Source organism: Hemitrygon akajei, chromosome 3, assembly GCF_048418815.1.
Source record: "Hemitrygon akajei chromosome 3, sHemAka1.3, whole genome shotgun sequence".
Lineage (NCBI taxonomy): Eukaryota > Metazoa > Chordata > Chondrichthyes > Myliobatiformes > Dasyatidae > Hemitrygon > Hemitrygon akajei.
The window spans coordinates 174,451,225-174,470,447 of record NC_133126.1 but is presented as its reverse complement, the minus strand read 5'-3'; the positions used below and the strand labels follow the sequence as shown (position 1 = coordinate 174,470,447).

Here is a 19,223-nt window from a genome sequence, read left to right as displayed (position 1 = left end):
TGCCCAGCTAAGCCAGTCGCATTTGTCTGTGTTTAGCATACATACCTCTAAACCTTTCCCATCCATGTACTTACCCAAATGTCTTTTAAATGCTATTATTGAAGCGACTGAAGATGGCCAAGACACTGACCTAACAACCTCCTGCAGTAACATACTGGGCCTGGTACAAAAACTAGAAGCATCTTTCTTTATATCAGGTAATGTCTCCACCCAGTGGAGTGTCTTTCCTTTGCTTTGAGATACCATACAAGATCAAATAATGGGCTAGAACAGCTTATGGGCCAGATCATGTCATGTCCAGCCCCACCAGCTGTAACTACTGCACTTACCTGGCCCAGATAAGGAAGATTTACCAGGGTTATGATGAAGCATCTTGCCCTGAAACAGTGGCTCTTTATTCCTTTCCACTGATGCTGCCTGACTTTCTGAGTTCTTCCAGTACTTTGTGTGTGTTACTCTGGATTTTCAGCCTCTGCAGAATCTCTTGGGTTTAAGATTTACCTTTGCTAGTTTACCCCTGGGATTATGTATAGAACTACTTCCAAGTCAACCTTATAGCCTTTGACTGTAATCAAAGCTAAGGACAGGACTTTGCCATATTGATTTTAACCACATTTTTGTGTCTCTGCCAGCATTCACAAGAAATAAAAATATAATTTCAAAGACAAACACATTAAGATACATCAATAATTAAAACATTAAAGCAAAATTGTATTTCTTGGAAGAAATTTATTGTCCCCTTTGTGTCCTAAATATTTTATCTGAAATCAATGTGTCCTCCAACCCTGCACCAAGCAAACCAGGAAATTTGGTTTCAGCCCACTGCAAAGATAGAAATGGAGTGAAATTACCTCCCCAAATCTGGATTTCACTGAAAATCTTTCAGTGAAGTACCATCAGTTATGATCAAAACCAACAGCAAATCTGTCTCCTTCTATTGGTTCCAAATCATAAATACCACACCAAGAACATGAAGTTTGAAATGGCATCTAATTCATATTGAAAACAATAAACACGAGGAAGAGAGAAAAAGGCACAATAATAATTTTACATTTCTATTGCTGAAAATATCACTTCATATTAAACTTCAGAAAGTCCCACACACTCAGTATCAATTCAAAGTATAAGATAATTAAAGAACAAACTGATAATTAAGAGACTAAAATACAGAATGACAGCAAAATCAACAAGACAGAGCAATTATTGCTCAGTGCTATTCCCAGAACATGATTTTCCTGTCCATTAATATGAATTGCAAGTGGTGAAGTAAATAGGATACAATGATCGGAGGGACTCAGTAGGAGACCTTTACTCCTGTGCACAAACATACATGAGGTAACTTCACGCTCGTCAGCATACTGAGTTAGTTATTCTGCTTATTTTGTGCTACTTTTTAAATTTAGAATTGCAGGCAAATTTTGAATGGTAACTGATTGGGAATGTCAGAATTGCTTTTAATTAAGTGTCCTTGAAGTTTACGATCATGCTTTGGAGGTGCTCAGTAGAAACTTGTGAAGTCTGCTGATAGGAAAGTTACGTTCAACTCATAACTCAATGAATGTGGTATAATTGTGGCTGAATAAGTAGTATGATTTACAATGGAATAAACTAAAGACAAGTTGATTATTGATCTAGATTGATGTGTTAGTTTTCTTTTCAAACAGGTTCTGATCAGTACACTACAGTGCAATTATGCTGATCAGTTGGAACTAACTTAACATCGATATCAGATGTCGTCAATATTTCATGCAGGTAATCAGTGACGTTCTTTGGTAACTGCCGTTCCCTTCCCAAAATCCAGATATAATCACGGTGTGTTATAAGAGCACTGCTGCATGAGAGTACCAGAGAGTAAGATGTGTAGTCGGTGGCCAATACCCAGTATGGCAGAACGAAGCGTTCTGCAAAAGCAAATATACATAACATTAATATAGAAAAGCCACCAGTCTTCTAAGGTAATAGCAGCTACACAAAACTTTATAGATGCACTGGGCACACAAATTCCAAATGATAGATGTGGAAGTATCACTAAAAAGATATTTTTGGACTCTCTCGGTACACCAAATTCTTGACCTCTGCCATCACTTCCAAACCCTGCAACTCCCCTACTCTGTCAATTTTATAGGTTGGTGTAAAGTCGTGAGCCTCAAATAATGTTCAATTAAAGTATCAGAAGGTCAGCTCTTTTAGATTAACACAAAGGTTGGTGGGGAAACTCGGCTGGTATTCTGCCTCACCCACTGAGTTCCTCCAGTACCTTTGTGTTGTTTCAGATGCCAGCATCTTCAATCTCTGCTCTTTTAAATTCTTAAGATGACTCTGATATAGCTTTATCATATATTTTAATTGGGGAAAAAAGTCATAATGTACAAAAAAGACACAAATTTCCCTTCGGCAGTGGAATTGCCTCGACAGCGGCCAATTGTTATAAACTGCCCATCAGAAGACATAATTGAAAAACAATGGACATTAAAACTAACAAGCACTATGGCCTTCAAATGGAGTATTTTTGAACAGAATTCAGCATCCCATTAAACTTGATAAGGAATGCAAGCTTAAAATGCTTGAATTTAGCATAATTAAACAATACAGCCCATTTTTAGAGATACTTATGTTGCTGAAAAATTAAAAAAAAGTAGATCCTGGAAACTGGAAATAAAAGCAGAAAATCCTAAAAAAAAAAACTTGACAAGTTAGACAATACCTGCAGAAAGAGAAACAAGACAAAAAGTTTCAAGTCACAAACCCTTCTTCAGAATGTTCAACATGAAACATTAAATGTTGCTCTTTGCACAGATGCTGCCAGACCTGTTGATTCCAGCATTTTCTATTTTTGTTTCAGATTTGTGTTGCTGCTTATCCTTCATGAGGAATAAACCTTGAACTAGGATTCTTTATTTTATAGATCAGGGATGGCCAGCCTATGGTGCATGCACCGGAACTGGTGCATTGGATGATTAGAAGTGGTGCATTGCACCCCAGTGATAATAATAAAAAAGTAAGCCTACTCATGCAAAAAGTATTAACCAAAAACCAATCTGTAGGAAAAAAATCTGTAACAGGAATTCAAGTAGCTTAGAGCTAGAAATGGGTTTTACTGAGAATAAATCTAAAAGTTAGCATTTACTTTTAGCAATTTTATTATTTCATGCACATCTTTTGGCGAATGTTATCTTCTTTCACATTAATCTGTTTTCAATTAAAACAATGTTCAATGAGTCAAACCAGGAAAGAAGGACTTTTGTTCTGCAGTCGTTCCATAACTGTTCAATACACATTTGATACTTGTTTGATGCTCAGGCACCAGGCGTCTGCACCAGTGGTGCATCGCAGGTTTTTGTCAGTCAGTTTACAATTGACACTCGTGCGCTACAGAGTTGTGCTTTGTTCGTCCTTTGTGAACATTTGCAGTTTTGTACTTACTCAAAAATTAAGCCTTGTTTTTACATTCAGTTACCCATCACAGTGCAAAAGAAAATGAGCAAAAGAAAAGCAGAAAGTGACAGTAAGCTTGAATTCAATGAACAGTGGGAAAATTAGTTCTTATTTATAGCGGGTCTGTCAGGAAAACCGTTGTGCATTGTTTGCGAAAATACTTTCTCAGATAGTAGAAGACATGAACTTAATAGACACTATAAAACACAACATCAGGCTGAAATAGAAGGAAAACTGAAGCTAGTGCTTGGGTCTGAGTTACGGAAAGAATATGTGATTAAGAAAAAGGAAGAAATCAAAAGAAGACAAAATATATTTATTAAAGTCTCATTAAGGTAAGAAATGTTTATCTTGTTCTTAGATTAAATCAAAATATAATGTAAATTGCTAAATATGTCTAGATTAACATATTTTTACAAGAATTGAATGGGATACAAGAGTTGTATGGTGCGTGAAAAAATTGACGCATAGAATATAAAAGGTTGGCCACCCCTGTTATAGATCATGCTCTGGTCTCCACTTCCTGCAAGAAAGTACAGTACAACTTGCGTACTGTCATACCGTATGTCATGGCTAATATCAAAGACAATTCTTATTTCATAATGCATATTAAAGATATTAATTGAAGACACTTACAAATTCTGCTGCCATTTTAAATCTTCTCATCCATTACCTGCTTAAATGAATTTGGTTGTTATAGTAGTAGTACCCAAGAAATCAGAAAGCAAACAGTCCTTGGTTGACATAGCATACCAGCAAGAGACACAACATTAGCACAGGGCCATAACAGAGAGGTTAACTCCACACTCCCAATGACAAATTGCATTTATAGACAGCTTGAACCAAAGAAGCCATTGCAATGGTATCAGATGTAATGGTAGCAGATATCAGTTTCAACAATGAAACAAGCTATAAATGTTTGCCATAACATCTGTGATAAGAGAAACAGTTGAAGTGTCAGATCAAGGCACTCAGCAGAAATAGAAAATGTTGGAAAACTAGGTTTCAAGTAGAAAGATTGGCAAATGAGGATATGAACAGAAATAAAACATAGGGTGAGATTAAATGACAAAATTGATGCACCAGGGAGGACAAACAGAGGTTCTGTGACCACAATACAAAACACCATTTTCAGTTGGTAAACAAAGTCCCAAACTTTTGATTGCCTGACACAATTTCTTGACTCCATTTCTATGAATAGTCCTACTTACCAAATGAATTCCAGGCATAACTGCCCCACCGGTCGAATTCTGTTGAATAGCAAAATAATTTTTTAAATTTACAAACATTACTGTAAGAGCAGAAGACATCTAGATGTACTCAAAAGTAAGCACCTCCTACATATCAGGGCACTGTCAGTACTTTAATGAAGCCGCAGTCTGGGAAAAGTAGAACTAAACCTGGAATTCACAGACTACAGACTGGCAGCTGAGTTTGCACACAAAATAATGAGGGGTATAAAGGGGTAAATTGCAGGAGATGTTCCCCATAACAGAGACAAATAAAGGGAAAAAGGGCACAGAACATAGAAATCTGCAACACATTACAGGCCCTTTGGCTCACAATGTTGTGAGGACCATGTAACCTACTCTTGAAACTGCCTAGAATTTCCCTAACACAGAGCTTAGAAAAGATGTACTTATCTATGAAACTCTTCAAAGACCCTATTGTATCCACCTCCACCGTCAGCGCTGGCAGTGTATTCCATGCACCCAGCACACTCTGTGTGAAAAATTTACCTTTGACATCCCCCTTGTACCTACTTGCAAGCACCATAAAACTATGCCACTGCAGCCCTGGGAAGAAGCCTCTGACTATCCACACAATCAATGCCTCTCATCGTCTTAAGACACCTCTAACAGCTCACCTCTCATCTGCCGTCGCTCCAAGGAGAAAAGGCCGAGTTCATTCAACCTATTCTCATAAGGCATGCTCCCCAATCCAGGCAACATCCTTGAAAATCTCCTCTGCACACTTTCTATAGTATCCACATCCCTCCTGTAGTGAGGTGACCAAAACTGGACTAAGTACTCCAGGTGGGCTCTAAGGTCTTATATAACTTTAACATTACCTCATGGCTCTTGAGCTCAGTCTCACAGTTGCTGAAGACCATCACACCATACACCTTCTTAACAACACCTTCAACCTGTGCAGCAGCTTTGAATGTCCTATGGACACGGACCTCAAGATCTCACTGATCCTCCATGCTGCCAAGTGTCTTACCATTAACATTATATTCTGTTTTCAAACTTGATCTATCGAAATGAACCACTTCACAATTATCTGGGTCGGATTCCATCTGTCACTTCTCAGCCCAGTTGTGCATCCTATCGATGTCCCACTGTAACCTGTGACAACCCTCCACACTATCTACAACACCCGCAAATTTTGTGTCATCAGCAAGATAACTAACCCACCCTGCTACCTCATCCGTGTCATTTATAAAAATCACAAAAAGGTGGGGTCACAGAACAGATCCTCACAGAACACCACTGCTCACCGACCTCCATGCAGAATGTGAACCATTTACAACCACCCTTTGACTTCTGTGGACAAGCTAATTCTGGATCCAAAAAACAAGGTTTCCTTGGAGACCATGCCTCCTTACTTTTTGAATGAGCCTTATCAAATGCCTTACTGAAATCCATATCTACTACATCCACTGCTCTACCTTCATCAATGTGTTTTGTTACATCCTCAAAGAATTCAATCAGGCTCGTAAAGCACCACCTCCCCTTGACAAAGCTATACTGACTATCCCTAATCAGATCATCTCTATCCAAATGCTCATAAACCCTGTCTCTCAGGATCTTCTCCAACAACTTGCCCACCATTGAAGAAAGACTCACTGGTCTATAATTTCCTGGGTTATCTCTACTCCCTTTCTTGAACAACATTTGCAACCTTCCAATCCTCTGCTACTTCTCCCGTCCTATTGATGATGCATTGGTATGCTCCAGCTTTCTTAATGTGATTACTGAAGCAATGTATTCATTAAGTACCTCTGCTGCCTCCTCCAACTCCATGCACACATTTGCACTATCACTCCTAATTGGTCCTATTCTCACACAGCTCAACCTCTTGCTCTTCACATACCTGTAGAATGTCTTGGGGCTTTCCTTAATCCTGCTCAACATGGCCTTCTCATGACCCCTTCTAGCTCTCCTAATTTCATTCTTGAGCTCCTTCCTAGCACCCTTGTAATTTTCTTGCGCTAAAACAGTACCAAGTTTCTTGAACCTCTCATAAGCTCTTCCTTTCTTCTTAACTAGATTTTCTCCATCCTTTGTACACCATGGTTCTTTTATCCTCCCCTCCTTTCCCTGCCTCAATAGAACACATCAATGTAGAACACCATGCAAATATTCCCTGAACATTTGCCACATTTTTGCCATGTATTTGCCTGAGAACATCTGCTCCCAGTTTATGTTCCCAAGTTCCTGCCCAATAGCATCATATTTTTCCCTACCCCAATTAAATGCTTTCCCGAATTGTCTGCTCCTACCCCTCTCCAGTGTATGGTAGAGGAGATAGAGTTGTGATCACTACCTCCATAATGCTCTCCCACTGAGAGATCTGACACCTGACCAGGTTCATTTCCCAACAGATTTAGGGCAAGGGATAAGTGACTAGGAGAGGAATCCTCTGCCTAGAGATTGGCAAGTATCTAGAGTGCACTGTCTGAGGAAGTGTTTGAAGGTGGGTTGTTGATAGCACTCAGTAGATGAACACCTGGATCTGCCCAGGGTGTAGAAAGCTAATGACCAAGTGCTGGGAAATGGCATAAATATGCAAGGGTGCCTACGAGTTGGCATGGACAACATATGCTGATCAGCTCACTCTTACACTCTACTGTTCCCCGATTCCATTACTGCCTTTTCATTTCCAAAATTGACTCTAGAGTACAAAAACAAAAAAGAAAATGATGAATTACAGGACAACATGAATATATGCTGGTTGGCTCCCTGAGAAGCCCTCATCTTGGGTACTTTCAGAAAGAAGAACTTGCTGGATGAAAGCCAGCTGGAATCTGTGCAGAGACCCACCAGTGTCTAATGAATGGTCCAGATAGAGCCGCACCCACAAAACCATTGACAGTTGCCAAAGCCACATTCACCTTGCAGTCATCTGAAAAATTTTAACCATTTCTAATTGCCTTAAATGGAAATAACATTAAAAGCCATAAATACATTGTTAAAAAAAATTTAAGGTCACATGTAAACACAAAAATAGCCATAACTCAAGTGATTTTACAAAAATGGTAACATAACTTATAGAAACATAGAAGAAACATAGAAAACCTACAGCACAATAAAGTTGTGCCGAACATGACCCTACCGCAGAGATTACTAGGCTTACCTATAGCCCTCTATTTTTCTAAGCTCCATGTACCTATCCAAAAATCTCTTAAAAGACCCTATCGTATCCACCTCCACCACCATTGCTGGCAACCCATTCCACTCACTCCCCACTCCTTCCCCTTCTTTTATGAAGCTATAAAATCTTGGTTGAAATGAATGAACTCCTATATTTTAAACCAATCCTAACCTGATACAGGACCTACAAGTACATTCCACAAAATAAGTGCTGGGGTATTTCGGCAAGTCAGCAAAGTCCAGCTATAAAGTATGGAGGCAGATTCAGTGAATCTGTCTGTTAGTTGCAGATCTAGGTGCGGACATGCTGAGATCTCATTCTTGTTGGCATAAACACAGCTTGTTGTGTGACTGCCATCAAATTCACTTAAAATTCAGGGCTAATTTTCTCCACAAGGCTTTTCCATTCTTCCAGTCCATCATAATCCTGTAACTTCATCCAATTCAGTTACTAGGACTTGAGGAACTGAGTTGTAGAGAAAGGTTGAATAGGTTAGAACTTCATTCACAAGAGCATAGGAGAATGAGGAGAGATTTGATGGAGGTATATAAAGTATGAGGGGTATTGATAGGGTAAATGAAAGTAGGCTTTTTCCCACTGAAATTACTGAGACTAGAATTAGAGATCATAAGTTAAAGGTGAAAGATGAAATGTTTAAGGGGATCATGAGGGGAAACTTCTTCACTCAGAGTATGGTGGGAGTGTGGAGTAAACTGCCAGTGGATAGGTGGATATGGGTTTGATTTCAACATTTAAGAGAAATTTGGCTAGGTACATAGATAGAGGGGCTATGGTCTAAATGCAATGATTCTATGAATCAATTTTCTGAACAATTTCATCAACAGCCCTGTTAAATACATATCATCTATATCCAGTTTTATGTTCACTTTGCTATAATTTGAGGTCAATAAAAGAAATGGAGTGTAGGAGCAGAGAGGACAGGGAAAAAAAATCTGTGGATGCAAGAAACGTGGATGGTAGTTTGCCTCCCAGGTGCCAGGGTCTGGAATGTTTCTAATCGTGTCCACGATATCTTGAAGTGGGAAGGAGAACAGCCAGAGGTCATGGTACATATTGGTACCAACGACATAGGTAGGAAAAGGGAGGAGGTCCTGAAAACAGACTACAGGGAGTTAGGAAGGAAATTGAGAAGCAGGACTTCAGAGGTAGTAATCTCGGGATTACTGCCTGTGCCACGTGACAGTGAGTATAGGAATAGAATGATGTGGAGGATAAATGCTTGGCTGAGGGATTGGAGTAGGGGGCAGGGATTCAGATTTCTGGATCATTGGGACCTCTTCTGGGGCAGGTGTGATCTGTACAAAAAGGACGGGTTACACTTGAATCCCGGGGGGACCAATATCCTGGCGAGAAGTTTTGCTAAGGCTATTGGGGAGAGTTTAAACTAGAATTGTTGTGGGGTGGGAACTGAACTGAAGTGATGAAGGAAAGGCAGGTTAGCTCACAAATAGTGAAAGTTTGGAGACAGTGTGAAAGGGAGGACAGGCAGGTGATAGAGAAGGAACATGCTCAGTCCGATGGTTTGAGATGGGTCTATTTTAATGCGAGGAGTATCATGAATAAAGCAGATGAGCTTAGTGCGTGGATCAGCATTTGGAGCTTATGATGGTCTGGCCATTACAGAGACTTGGATAATGCAGGGGCAGGAATGGCTACTTCAAGTGCCAGGCTGTAGATGTTTCAGAAAGGACAGAGGGAGGCAAAAAGAGGTGGGTGCGTGGCACTGTTGATCAGAGATAGTGTCATGGCTGCAGAAAAGGAGGAAGTCATGAAGGGGTTGTCTACGGAGTCTCTGTGGGTGGAAGTTAGGAACAGGAAGGGGTCAATAACTCTACTGGGTGTTTTGTTATAGACCACCCAATAGTAACAGGGACATCAAGGAGCAGATAGGGAGACAGGTTATGGAAAGGATTAATAATAACAGGGTTGTTGTGCTGGGAGATTTTAATTTCCCAAATATTGATTGCATCTCCCTAGAGTGCGGGGTTTAAATGGGGTGGAGTTTGTTAGGTGTGTTCAGGAAGATTTCTTGACACCATATGTAGGTACGCCTATAAGAGGAGAGACTGTACTCGATCTGGTATTGGGAAATGAACCTGGTCAGGTGTCAGGTCTGCAGTGGGAGAGCATTTTGGAGGTAGTGATCATAGTTCTATCTCCTTTACCATAGCATTGGAGAGGGATAGGAACAGACAAGATAGGAAAACATTTAACTGGAATAAGAAGAACTATGAGGCTATTAGGCAGGAACTTGGAAGCATGAATTGGAAACAGATGTTCTCAGGGAAACGTACTGAAGAAATGTGGCAAATGTTCAGGGGATATTTGTGTGGGGTTCCAAGTAGGTACATTCCAATGAGACAGGGAATGGATGGTAGGGTAAAAGATCCATTGTGCACAAAGGCTGTTGTAAATCTAGTCAAGAAGAAAAGAAGAGCTTACGAAAGGTTCAAAAAACTAGGTAATGATAGAGATCTACAAGATTATAAGGCTAGCAGGAAGGAGCTTAAGAATAAAATTAGGAGAGTCAGAGGAGGCCATGGGATGGCCTTGGCGGACAGGATTAAGGAAAACCCCATGGCATTCTACAAGTATGTGAAGAGCAAGAGGATAAGACGTGAGAGAATAGGACCAATCAAGCGTGACAATGGAAAGGTGTGTATGGAACTGGAGGAAACAGCGGAGGTACTTAATGAATACTTTGCTTCAGTATTCACTACTGAAAAGGATCTTGGCGGTTGTAGGAATGACTTGCAGTGGACTGAAAAGATTGAGAATGTAGATATTAAGAAAGAGGATGTGCTGGAGCTTTTGGAAAACATCAAGTTGGATAATTCACTGTGACTGGATGGAATGTACCCCAGGCTACTGTGGGAGGCGAGGGAGGAGATTGCTGAGCCTCTGGCAATGATCTTTGCATCATCAATGGGGACGGGAGAGGTTCCGGAGGATTGGAGGGTTGTGGATGTTGTTCCTTTATTCAAGAAAGGGAGTAGAGATAGCCCAGGAAATTATAGGCCATTGAGTCTTACTTCAGTGGTTGGTAAGTTGATGGAGAAGATCCTGAGAGGCAGGATTTATGAACATTTGGAGAGGTATAATATGATTAGGAGTAGTCAGCACGGCTTTGTAAAGGGCAGGTCGTGCCTTACGAGCCTGATTGAATAATTTTGAGGATGTGACTAAATACATTGATGAAGGAAGAGCAGCAGATGTAGTGTATGTGGATTTCAGCAAGGCATTTGATAAGGTACCCCATGCAAGGCTTATTGAGAAAGCAGGGAAGCATGGGATCCAAGGGGACATTGTTTTGTGGATCCAGAACTGGCTTGCCCACAGAAGGCAAAGAGTGGTTGTACACAGGTCATATTCTGCCTGGAGGCTGGTGCCCAGTGGTGTGCCTCAGGGATCTGTTCTGGGAGCCCTACTCTGTGATTTTTATAAATTACCTGGAAGAGGAAGTGAAGGGATGGGTTAGTAAATTTGATGATGACACAAAAGTTGGGTGTGTTGTGGATAGTGTAGAGGACTGTCAGAAGTTACAATGGGACATTGATAGGATGCAAAATTAGGCTGAGAAGTGGCAGGTAGAAGGAGATGAGTTATACAGCTCTCATTACATGCACGTGCAGGTCAACTCTTTGTGTGATTATGCAGAAAGTTTGAAGTTAATATCTCAACTCTTCTACCCCTGCTGTCAACCACTTCTGGAGGTCCAAGGCACCGCCTTCTACAAAGAAGGGATCCGTATGCTCCACAACCGCTGGACTAAGTGTGTAAATGTAGGAGGGGTCTATGTTGAAAAATATATGTGCTAGGTTTTCTAAAATAGACTCCTTCTACATTAGGCCACAAACTTATCAATTACCCCTCGTATGTTTCTATAACCTACTGCTGTCTGTTATACACAGGTGAGAGTGCAATGTGACTGCCTCTTCATTCCACTAGTATTTTCGATACATTCTTCAGGTTAAAAGATTATCCTCTCTGAGTATGGTACCCACACCAAGCAAAAACATCACAACAACTATTTGCCTACAAGTTCACCTCATGACATTGAAATTTAGTTTTTGTTATTGGCTAGCTACAACTATAAACAAAGCAAATCCTGTGAAGCAGTCGGCAAGAAGGTAAGCAATCATTTTCACATACTTACCATTTGTAACTCTGAAGAAAAATTTGGCTTTATTTTTCTCATGCGAAGCGTAAAATATATCTCCTTTGTGAATATTTAGAGTATTGTCTTTCCTGCACAGATGAAAATAATGTTAAATGATTTGCCAAGTTCAATTAAAAATGTTGGGTTAACTAAAAGACTTAGTTTTATATTACTGAATAATTTATGTTTGAATCAATGATAGCACATCGTGGATAAAATTTGAAAATATATACTTGATTTTAAATATGTTGTAATTAATTTTGGAAGTGTACTTTTAAAACCTTGCATATTTGTTGAATAATTTAATTAGATTATCAATTTAAATATTTTCATGTTCTAAATGTCCCTGCGCATCGGAGAAATTTGGAAACAGTGAAACTGCACTCTGACAGGTGAGGAGCCATCAGAAGGCTAGAAGGGAGCTGCTGAAGCTGGGACTGCAGGATGTGAAGTCCAGCCACCTAGCCACCATTTGGGCCAGTGCATCTTTGAAGAAAGCTGTAGAACTGAGGCCTCAAAGTCCAAGTTGCAATCAGTTAGTGCAGTTGCAGAATTAGCATTGAGTGGGCTGGGTTGTCAACTGCTAGTCAATGAATGGGCGCATACTAGAAAAAGGACAATGTAGTAGTGGTGAACTCGGAAGGTGTTAGAAACACAGCACAGTGGTTAGCACAATGCCTTACAGTACAGGGGACCCAACTTCAGTTCCTGCGGCTGTCTGTAAGGAGTTTGCATTGGTGTGGTGAACTACATATACCTGTCTGGACATGCCCCCCCCCCCGCTGACTGCTCCTGTGGCTCCTCCCATGGACCCCGGTATAAAGGCGATTGGAGACACAGCCCCGGCCTCAATCTCCAGGATGTAGTGTGGTGGTCAATTGCTGCTTGTTCTTTCTTCCAGCCAATAAAAGCCTATATCTCACCTCACATCTCCGAGAGTTATTGATGGTGCATCAATTGGTTTCCTTCAGATGCTCTGGTTTCCACCCACAGACCAAAGACATACCAGTCTTTGGTAGGTTAATTGGCCATTGTAAATTGTCCCGTGATTAGGCTCAGATTAAATAGAGGGATGTGTGGGCGGCACGGCTCAGAGGGCCAGAAGGGTCTATTCCACACTGCAGCTCAATAATCTTTTTTAAAATATGACATTTTACATTTCTGTAAGTAATTTCTTGATAGTAGCAGGAAAGTATAAAGGCTGATGGATTAAAACCTACAAGACTTGAATGACCAAGAAATTAAAAACAATAAAAGTTTCATTTCGATATGTGCTCAAGGGCCAGTACGGTCATGGTTGAAGCCATTTTTAATAGCAGATACAAAGTAAGCTAGTTAAAAGAAAGTCAGTTGGCTTAGTGCCTGTGGAAAGCAAATTTTCAAAACCTCTGATGTTGAAAATACCAGAGATCCAAATAAGTAATCAGTAGCAAGCAGCACCAGTTTTACTAAGGGACATCAAATATGTGCAACTCTGGGATAGTGGCGGTGGTAGGTAGGGGCACTGTGGTAGTTCTGTGGTATATACAGTTTCCGCAAAAAATAACCTAAATGGCAAATGACATGAAAAGATAAAGAATCAGGAATTGCAGTGATGACAACAAAATGGATTTTTAAATGGTTTTAAAGAAACAGTACAAAAAGTGAAGCCGCTTTCTGAGCATTTGAATAAAAACATCTGAAAGTGAAGTTCTTCCGAATGCAGCTTTGTTCACTCTGCTTCTCAACAATTTGGATGTTGGTTAAATAAAAACAGGACACTCAGATTATTTTATAAACATCTATAGGAAACTGCTCAGGAGTACTGATAAAATGCGAGAATTGGTTAAAATGGCAGACGCATCTAGGTGAAAGAATTTATTTTTAGCCAAACAGAAAATCAGCATGTGATTGGGGTCTTCTTCAATTTCACTGCAAACAGAATGGAGATTTAATCTAATAAAGAGCACAAATATAGTAATCATCAGAATCAGATTTGTTATCACCAGCATTTTCAGCTCGGGGCATTCAATTTTGGCACCATTCTGTAAGGAGTCTTGGTATGTCCACCCCATGGAATTCATGTGTTTTCCCCAGGTGCTCTGGTTTCCTCACACAACTCCAAAGACATACCACTCAATCACTCTGTTTCCCCAAGTAAAAATTCACTCATGCGGTTGTTACATAAGAGAAATATTTACCGTTAACTTAAAGGAAATCTCTGGGGTACTTACTCCACATACTGTGTCAGGAGCTCAATCTTATTTTCGTCATCTACTGAGTATTTTTCCTTAATGCACCTGGTGTCGCTGTCAGTAGAACCAGATCGTTCAATTTCATACCAGGTTCCCAAATACTGAGAAATTAAATACATATTAGTATAGACAAATGATGCCGTTGAAGCAGATTAATCAGTACCAACAATGCACTATTCAAAATATCACTAGAAGGAAACTCCAGTTAAATGGTCCAGTGGTAGTGCAGGGATAACTTTACAACAATTATTACCGACAAAAACAAGTGACTTTGCTCCGTTTAAAGAAATGCAGGGAGAGTACGAGTGCATACTGGAACTTCCATTACTGAATGGTCACAAGTATTGAAGTCAGTAAGAAGGGAACAAAAGCCCATCTTTCCTGTCTAGTAGAAAATTAAGTTGAGGCTCGGGCAATTTTTCACATTACAGGGGAAAAATAATTAAATTCATGTGGTCATGTAGTGCTATTCTTCTCCAAGGTATTTCAATGACTGGTTCAGCAAATGACATCAGTAAGATGAACATATACAGAAAATTAATAACCTGTTTCATTGTCATTCAAATGCAAATGGACATGCCATGATTTGGATGGTAATGTTTTCTCAGATTGGTTTAGGAACACTTAAGAACCACACTGTATGGACTATCCAAAGAAAAAGGAATGAACAACAGATTAAGATTTAGAATACTCCTGAGCTAATAGTTTTATAAGCAAAAACTTGTTTTAATATGTTGTCAAAAGCATAATAGCAAAAAAGCTATAGGATGGTAAAGAAAAATTTAATGAGCCAGGCGATGAAAAAGGCATTGAATGGATGAAAGGGAAGAGAAACGGTTCATTTATTTACTGAATTGGCCCTTCTGAACCTTCGAGCCACGCCACCCTGCAACTCTTGAATTAACCCTCACCTAGTCACAGGACAACTCCGCCTTTGGACTGTGGGAGGATACCGGAGCACTTGGAGGAAAATCATATGGTCAAGGGCGTATGTTTTGAATCCAGACTGCTGGTACTGTAAAGCATTGTGCTAACCACTATGCTACCATGCTTCCCTAGTTGTACTGAAATAAAATTCAGTAGGATATTATCAGCTAGTATGGCAAAGACAAACTGGAAAGTCAATTCTTGTCCAAAGAGTATTCAACAAAAACCATGAAATTGCACTATCTCTAATTGATATCATTTAGAAAGCTCAACATACAGTGAGACTAGGAAGGGAATTCAGGATCAGGTTACAGGAAGATCCATACCAAACTTTAAGTTACAGTCTGCTAAAATAGAAGTAAAAAAAATCAATGATTGCATGTCAATGAACACTCCACATTCATAGGTCAGTGGAAAAATCATTGCACCTCAGGAAATGAAACAACCCTTGGAAGTGTTTTTAACCTCAGACCAAAATTTCTTACATACTTTTTATATCCTGATCGTCCCCATTTGTCTAAGAATTGTTTAGATAATACAAATGAGCTGTTATTCAAAGAGAAAAGCCTGATTGAGGATTTGGAAAATAAATACCAAGCACGCTTCTCCTAATCTCTCATTCATCCCAGCGATGAAATGTTGAAACCACCACAGATGCAGGCATGCTTTAACAGACTATTCCTTCCCACAAGTCCACATTGAACAGCCAAAACCCTAGCCTGCTGATGTTATTTACTGAACCAATTATAATACAAAATGTTTCTTTACACAGTTTGGATTGATTTCTCTGAAGCATCTCAAGTTATGGGGCGACTTCATAGAAGCTTATAAAATTACGCTCAGTGGCTGCTTTATTGGGTACAGCTACTTATCGATACAAATACCTAATCAGCCAATTATGAGGCCTCCACACCAGAATTCAGGGTGAATGTTCCCAGGTTCGAACCTGGCTGACTCCTTCCACACTTTTCATCTGTATTGGATTGAGCATCGAGCTAGCAACTCGGCCTCGTCGATAAACAGCTAAATGCTAAAGAAACGGCCAAGGTTGCCACCTAATGCATCACCGACAACAACTCAAGGCTTAAAAGCTTGCAGGCATGGTTATGAGGTTCAGTTATTGTTCAGACCAAATATAAGAATGGGGAAGAAATGTAATCTAAGTGACTTTGACCATGGAATGACTGTCGGTACCAAGCAGGGTGGTTTGAATATCACAAATTGCTGATCTCCTGGAATTTGTATACACACCAGTCTCTAGAGATTACGAGAATGGTGCAAACCAAAAAAAAATCCAGTGAGCACCAGTTATTTGGCAAAAATGACTTGTTATTGAGAGAAGTCAGTGGAGACTGATTCAAGCTGACAGGAAGGCAACATTAACTCAAATAACCTCAATGCAGAAGAGCATCTCTAAATGCAAAAATGATGGGCTACAGCAGCCAAAGTCCACAAGCATACACCAGGCGGCCACTTTATTAGGTGCTGGAGGTACTAATAAAGTGGGCACTGCACTTATGAGAGAGGTGGAGAGGGTTGACAGTCAAAATCTCTCCCCCCTTCCAAAGTAGAAGAGTTAAACATTAGAGGACAAGCATTTTAAGCTGAGAGGAGGAAAAGTTGGAAGAAGATGTGCCAGGCAAGTTTTGTACACAGAGTGTGGTAGGTATCAGGATTAATGGAGGAAGATTTTGGTAGAGACATTTGATAGACTGTTACACAGATAAACCAATATGCAGGGAATGAAGGGATATAGATCACACGTAGTAGGCAGAATGGATTTGGTTTAGTTTGGCATTGCCGTTCAGTGCATGCATTATGGAATAAGGGCATGTTCCTTTGTTGTTCAATGTTCTGCATAAAAGAAAACTGGTCCACTACACATCTGCAAAAAGAGAATGTTGTCACTAACCTTAGACATGGTGAAATTTTCTTGAACTTTATGATTTTTACAAGGACCAAATTTTGCCGTTGCAATGGAACAAAATTGGGCAGTAAACAGCAACAACAGGGATAGCAGCTGCATCATGTCGTCTAAAGGGACCCTGGAGCACAAGAGAGAGTTCTTAAAAGTCTGAAGATGACTGAATGCCACGAAGCGTGGTAATTGAATTGACTTTACTTTTTGCATCCTTCACATACACAATGAGTAAAAATCTTTATGTTACGTCTCCGACTAAATGTGCAATGTACAATTTATCGTAATTTGTAATAAACAGTATGTACAACAGTGCCCGTCAGTTTAAAAAAAGCACTTCGCTCGCAGCAACTAATTCAACTGGTGTAAAGCTGCAAGATTCACGTTACAAACATTGTGTTCGGTATTACTAGCCCCATTCTCCCACTAAATTGCCCATTTCTGTAAAAATACCATGTCTTGATTGCTCTTTCCTTGACCGAAAATAAGGCCACAGTTTCCTTTTCAAGTAAACGGGAGGTGGGGGGGTGGGGGGCAACTTCAGTATAAATGGTTTGAGTGAAGCACTGATCGATTATTTTTCAATTCCTTTCAATGCTAGAATCGACGCCCTTTAGCAGAGGCGCCAAAATGCTGTGCTGCAAGTTTCTCAAATCGAGTTCGCCGTTATACGCACAAGTACAGTGAGATCCAGGTACAATAATGAACTTGCTTGCAGCAGCATCACAGGTATGTAGGTACAGTTAACGCACATAATATAAATGTATATAATTATATAATTTATATTATTTCATACCAGTTATAATAATTACGTTAAATTTATTACTATATTAATTATAATAATTTAGACTATTAGTTTCTACATTTTGGCGGGCTTTATTTTACTGAAAATTCAATCTTATAGCAAATTTGTAACTCTGCCTCGTAAAACAGATTTGACGGCTGCAAGTGCACTGTGATGACAAGAGCCTTTCGAAACAGATGCGGGTATGTCCAAAAATCTCTTCGCTTGGGCGAATATATTTGGGCCTCAAGATTCAAATTGCAGAAGGCAGACGCAAACAGGGAAACAGGGACTGCTCTGCTTTGCAGAACTGGGTTTTTTTTTGCAATATCCTTTATTCCCCGCTGCTCAATTTGTTGATGGTGCCCGCTAAAAGGCTGGGTTACAGCCTTGCTCTGTAGTACGTAGTACCCGCCAACAATTCCAATTGCTAATGCTTTGTTGAAATGGTTGATTCCCGCACGTATCAAACAACTTTGCCCCTTCAGCCTCCTTTGCAAAGTACACCAATTCACTCTCGACTTATGTTTAAGCACTACCTGCAAGTTACCCATGATAAAAGTTCACTCAGATCTCAGTCACTTTCCCGAGCCCTCCTCGTTTCAAGTTTTACACTTCGTCACCCGGGTTTTAATAGTCAACCCATGCTGTCAAATAAGCCTATCTCTCTATATATTAAAAATCTCTCTGAACGGGAGGCACCAACGAAAACCCACGTTCACACAAACCAGTTCCTTAATACATGGCCGCATCTGCAAAATAAACCAGTTTTCTTCATTTCCAGGAGAATTCCATTTATGTCGACGGATTTCTTCAAAGTCTCGCAAAACACAACTAGCACTGACTCAATTCAAAACATATTACTTTACGCAGAATTATCATATTTCATTAAAACGGAACGATATCGCAGAAATCCCCTCGCTACATCGGCCCCTCCCCACAATGAATTACAAACCCTTTAAGTGTCAATAACCCCAATACCTTCGCCCAGAGCCAAACGAAGAGTGAGCGGCAGCGTGTTCTGGACTTGACCCCAACTGATATATACAGGTATCTGTTGCACCACTCCACAACGAATCCTTATATCAGCGCCAGCTGCCAAGAAACCACGAGATCAGTCCTGCCGAACAGAATGCGAAAGAGCGATCCCACCCCGTAATCCCACGGGAGTTCCCAATGATGCACCAGTTTAAATAACTGTGTTCGTCAGGTCAGGTGAAAATGCCTCCTTTCATCAAACACTTTTTTTAAAAATGCTCTTAAATCAACGCTCCCTACATTACTGTTTCAACTAAAGTATAATGAAATATATCACTAAATCAAGACTCGATGCCAGGTCTTTGATTGAAGTGCTAGCCCACTTTGCAA

General features: G+C 40.1%; 1 protein-coding gene across 1 annotated transcript; it reads right to left on the bottom strand.

The window, feature by feature from the left end:
* Positions 1 to 740: 740 nt before the first annotated feature.
* LOC140724398 (apolipoprotein D-like) lies at positions 741 to 18,940 on the bottom strand. The gene is made up of 6 exons (XM_073038847.1): positions 18,837 to 18,940; positions 17,066 to 17,198; positions 14,206 to 14,327; positions 11,990 to 12,081; positions 4,647 to 4,685; positions 741 to 1,901 (listed from the first exon to the last, which is right to left on the bottom strand). Exons 2-6 carry the CDS (start codon positions 17,180 to 17,182, stop codon positions 1,672 to 1,674), a joined length of 600 nt encoding a protein of 199 aa, XP_072894948.1. The 5' UTR covers positions 17,183 to 17,198; positions 18,837 to 18,940; the 3' UTR covers positions 741 to 1,671.
* Between the last annotated feature and the right edge of the window lie 283 nt (positions 18,941 to 19,223).

What these genes read in the sequence shown, in the direction of transcription:
- LOC140724398 (XM_073038847.1), bottom strand. Translation starts at nt 17,182, where the DNA reads ATGATGCAGCTGCTATCCCTGTTGTTGCTGTTTACTGCCCAATTTTGT. An exon ending in AAAATTTCACCATGTCTAAG is followed by an intron (nt 14,328 to 17,065) that starts GTTAGTGACAAC and finishes TTAATTTCTCAG; the next exon opens with TATTTGGGAACCTGGTATGA. An exon ending in TTTCTTCAGAGTTACAAATG is followed by an intron (nt 4,686 to 11,989) that starts GTAAGTATGTGA and finishes GCTATTCAACAG; the next exon opens with AATTCGACCGGTGGGGCAGT.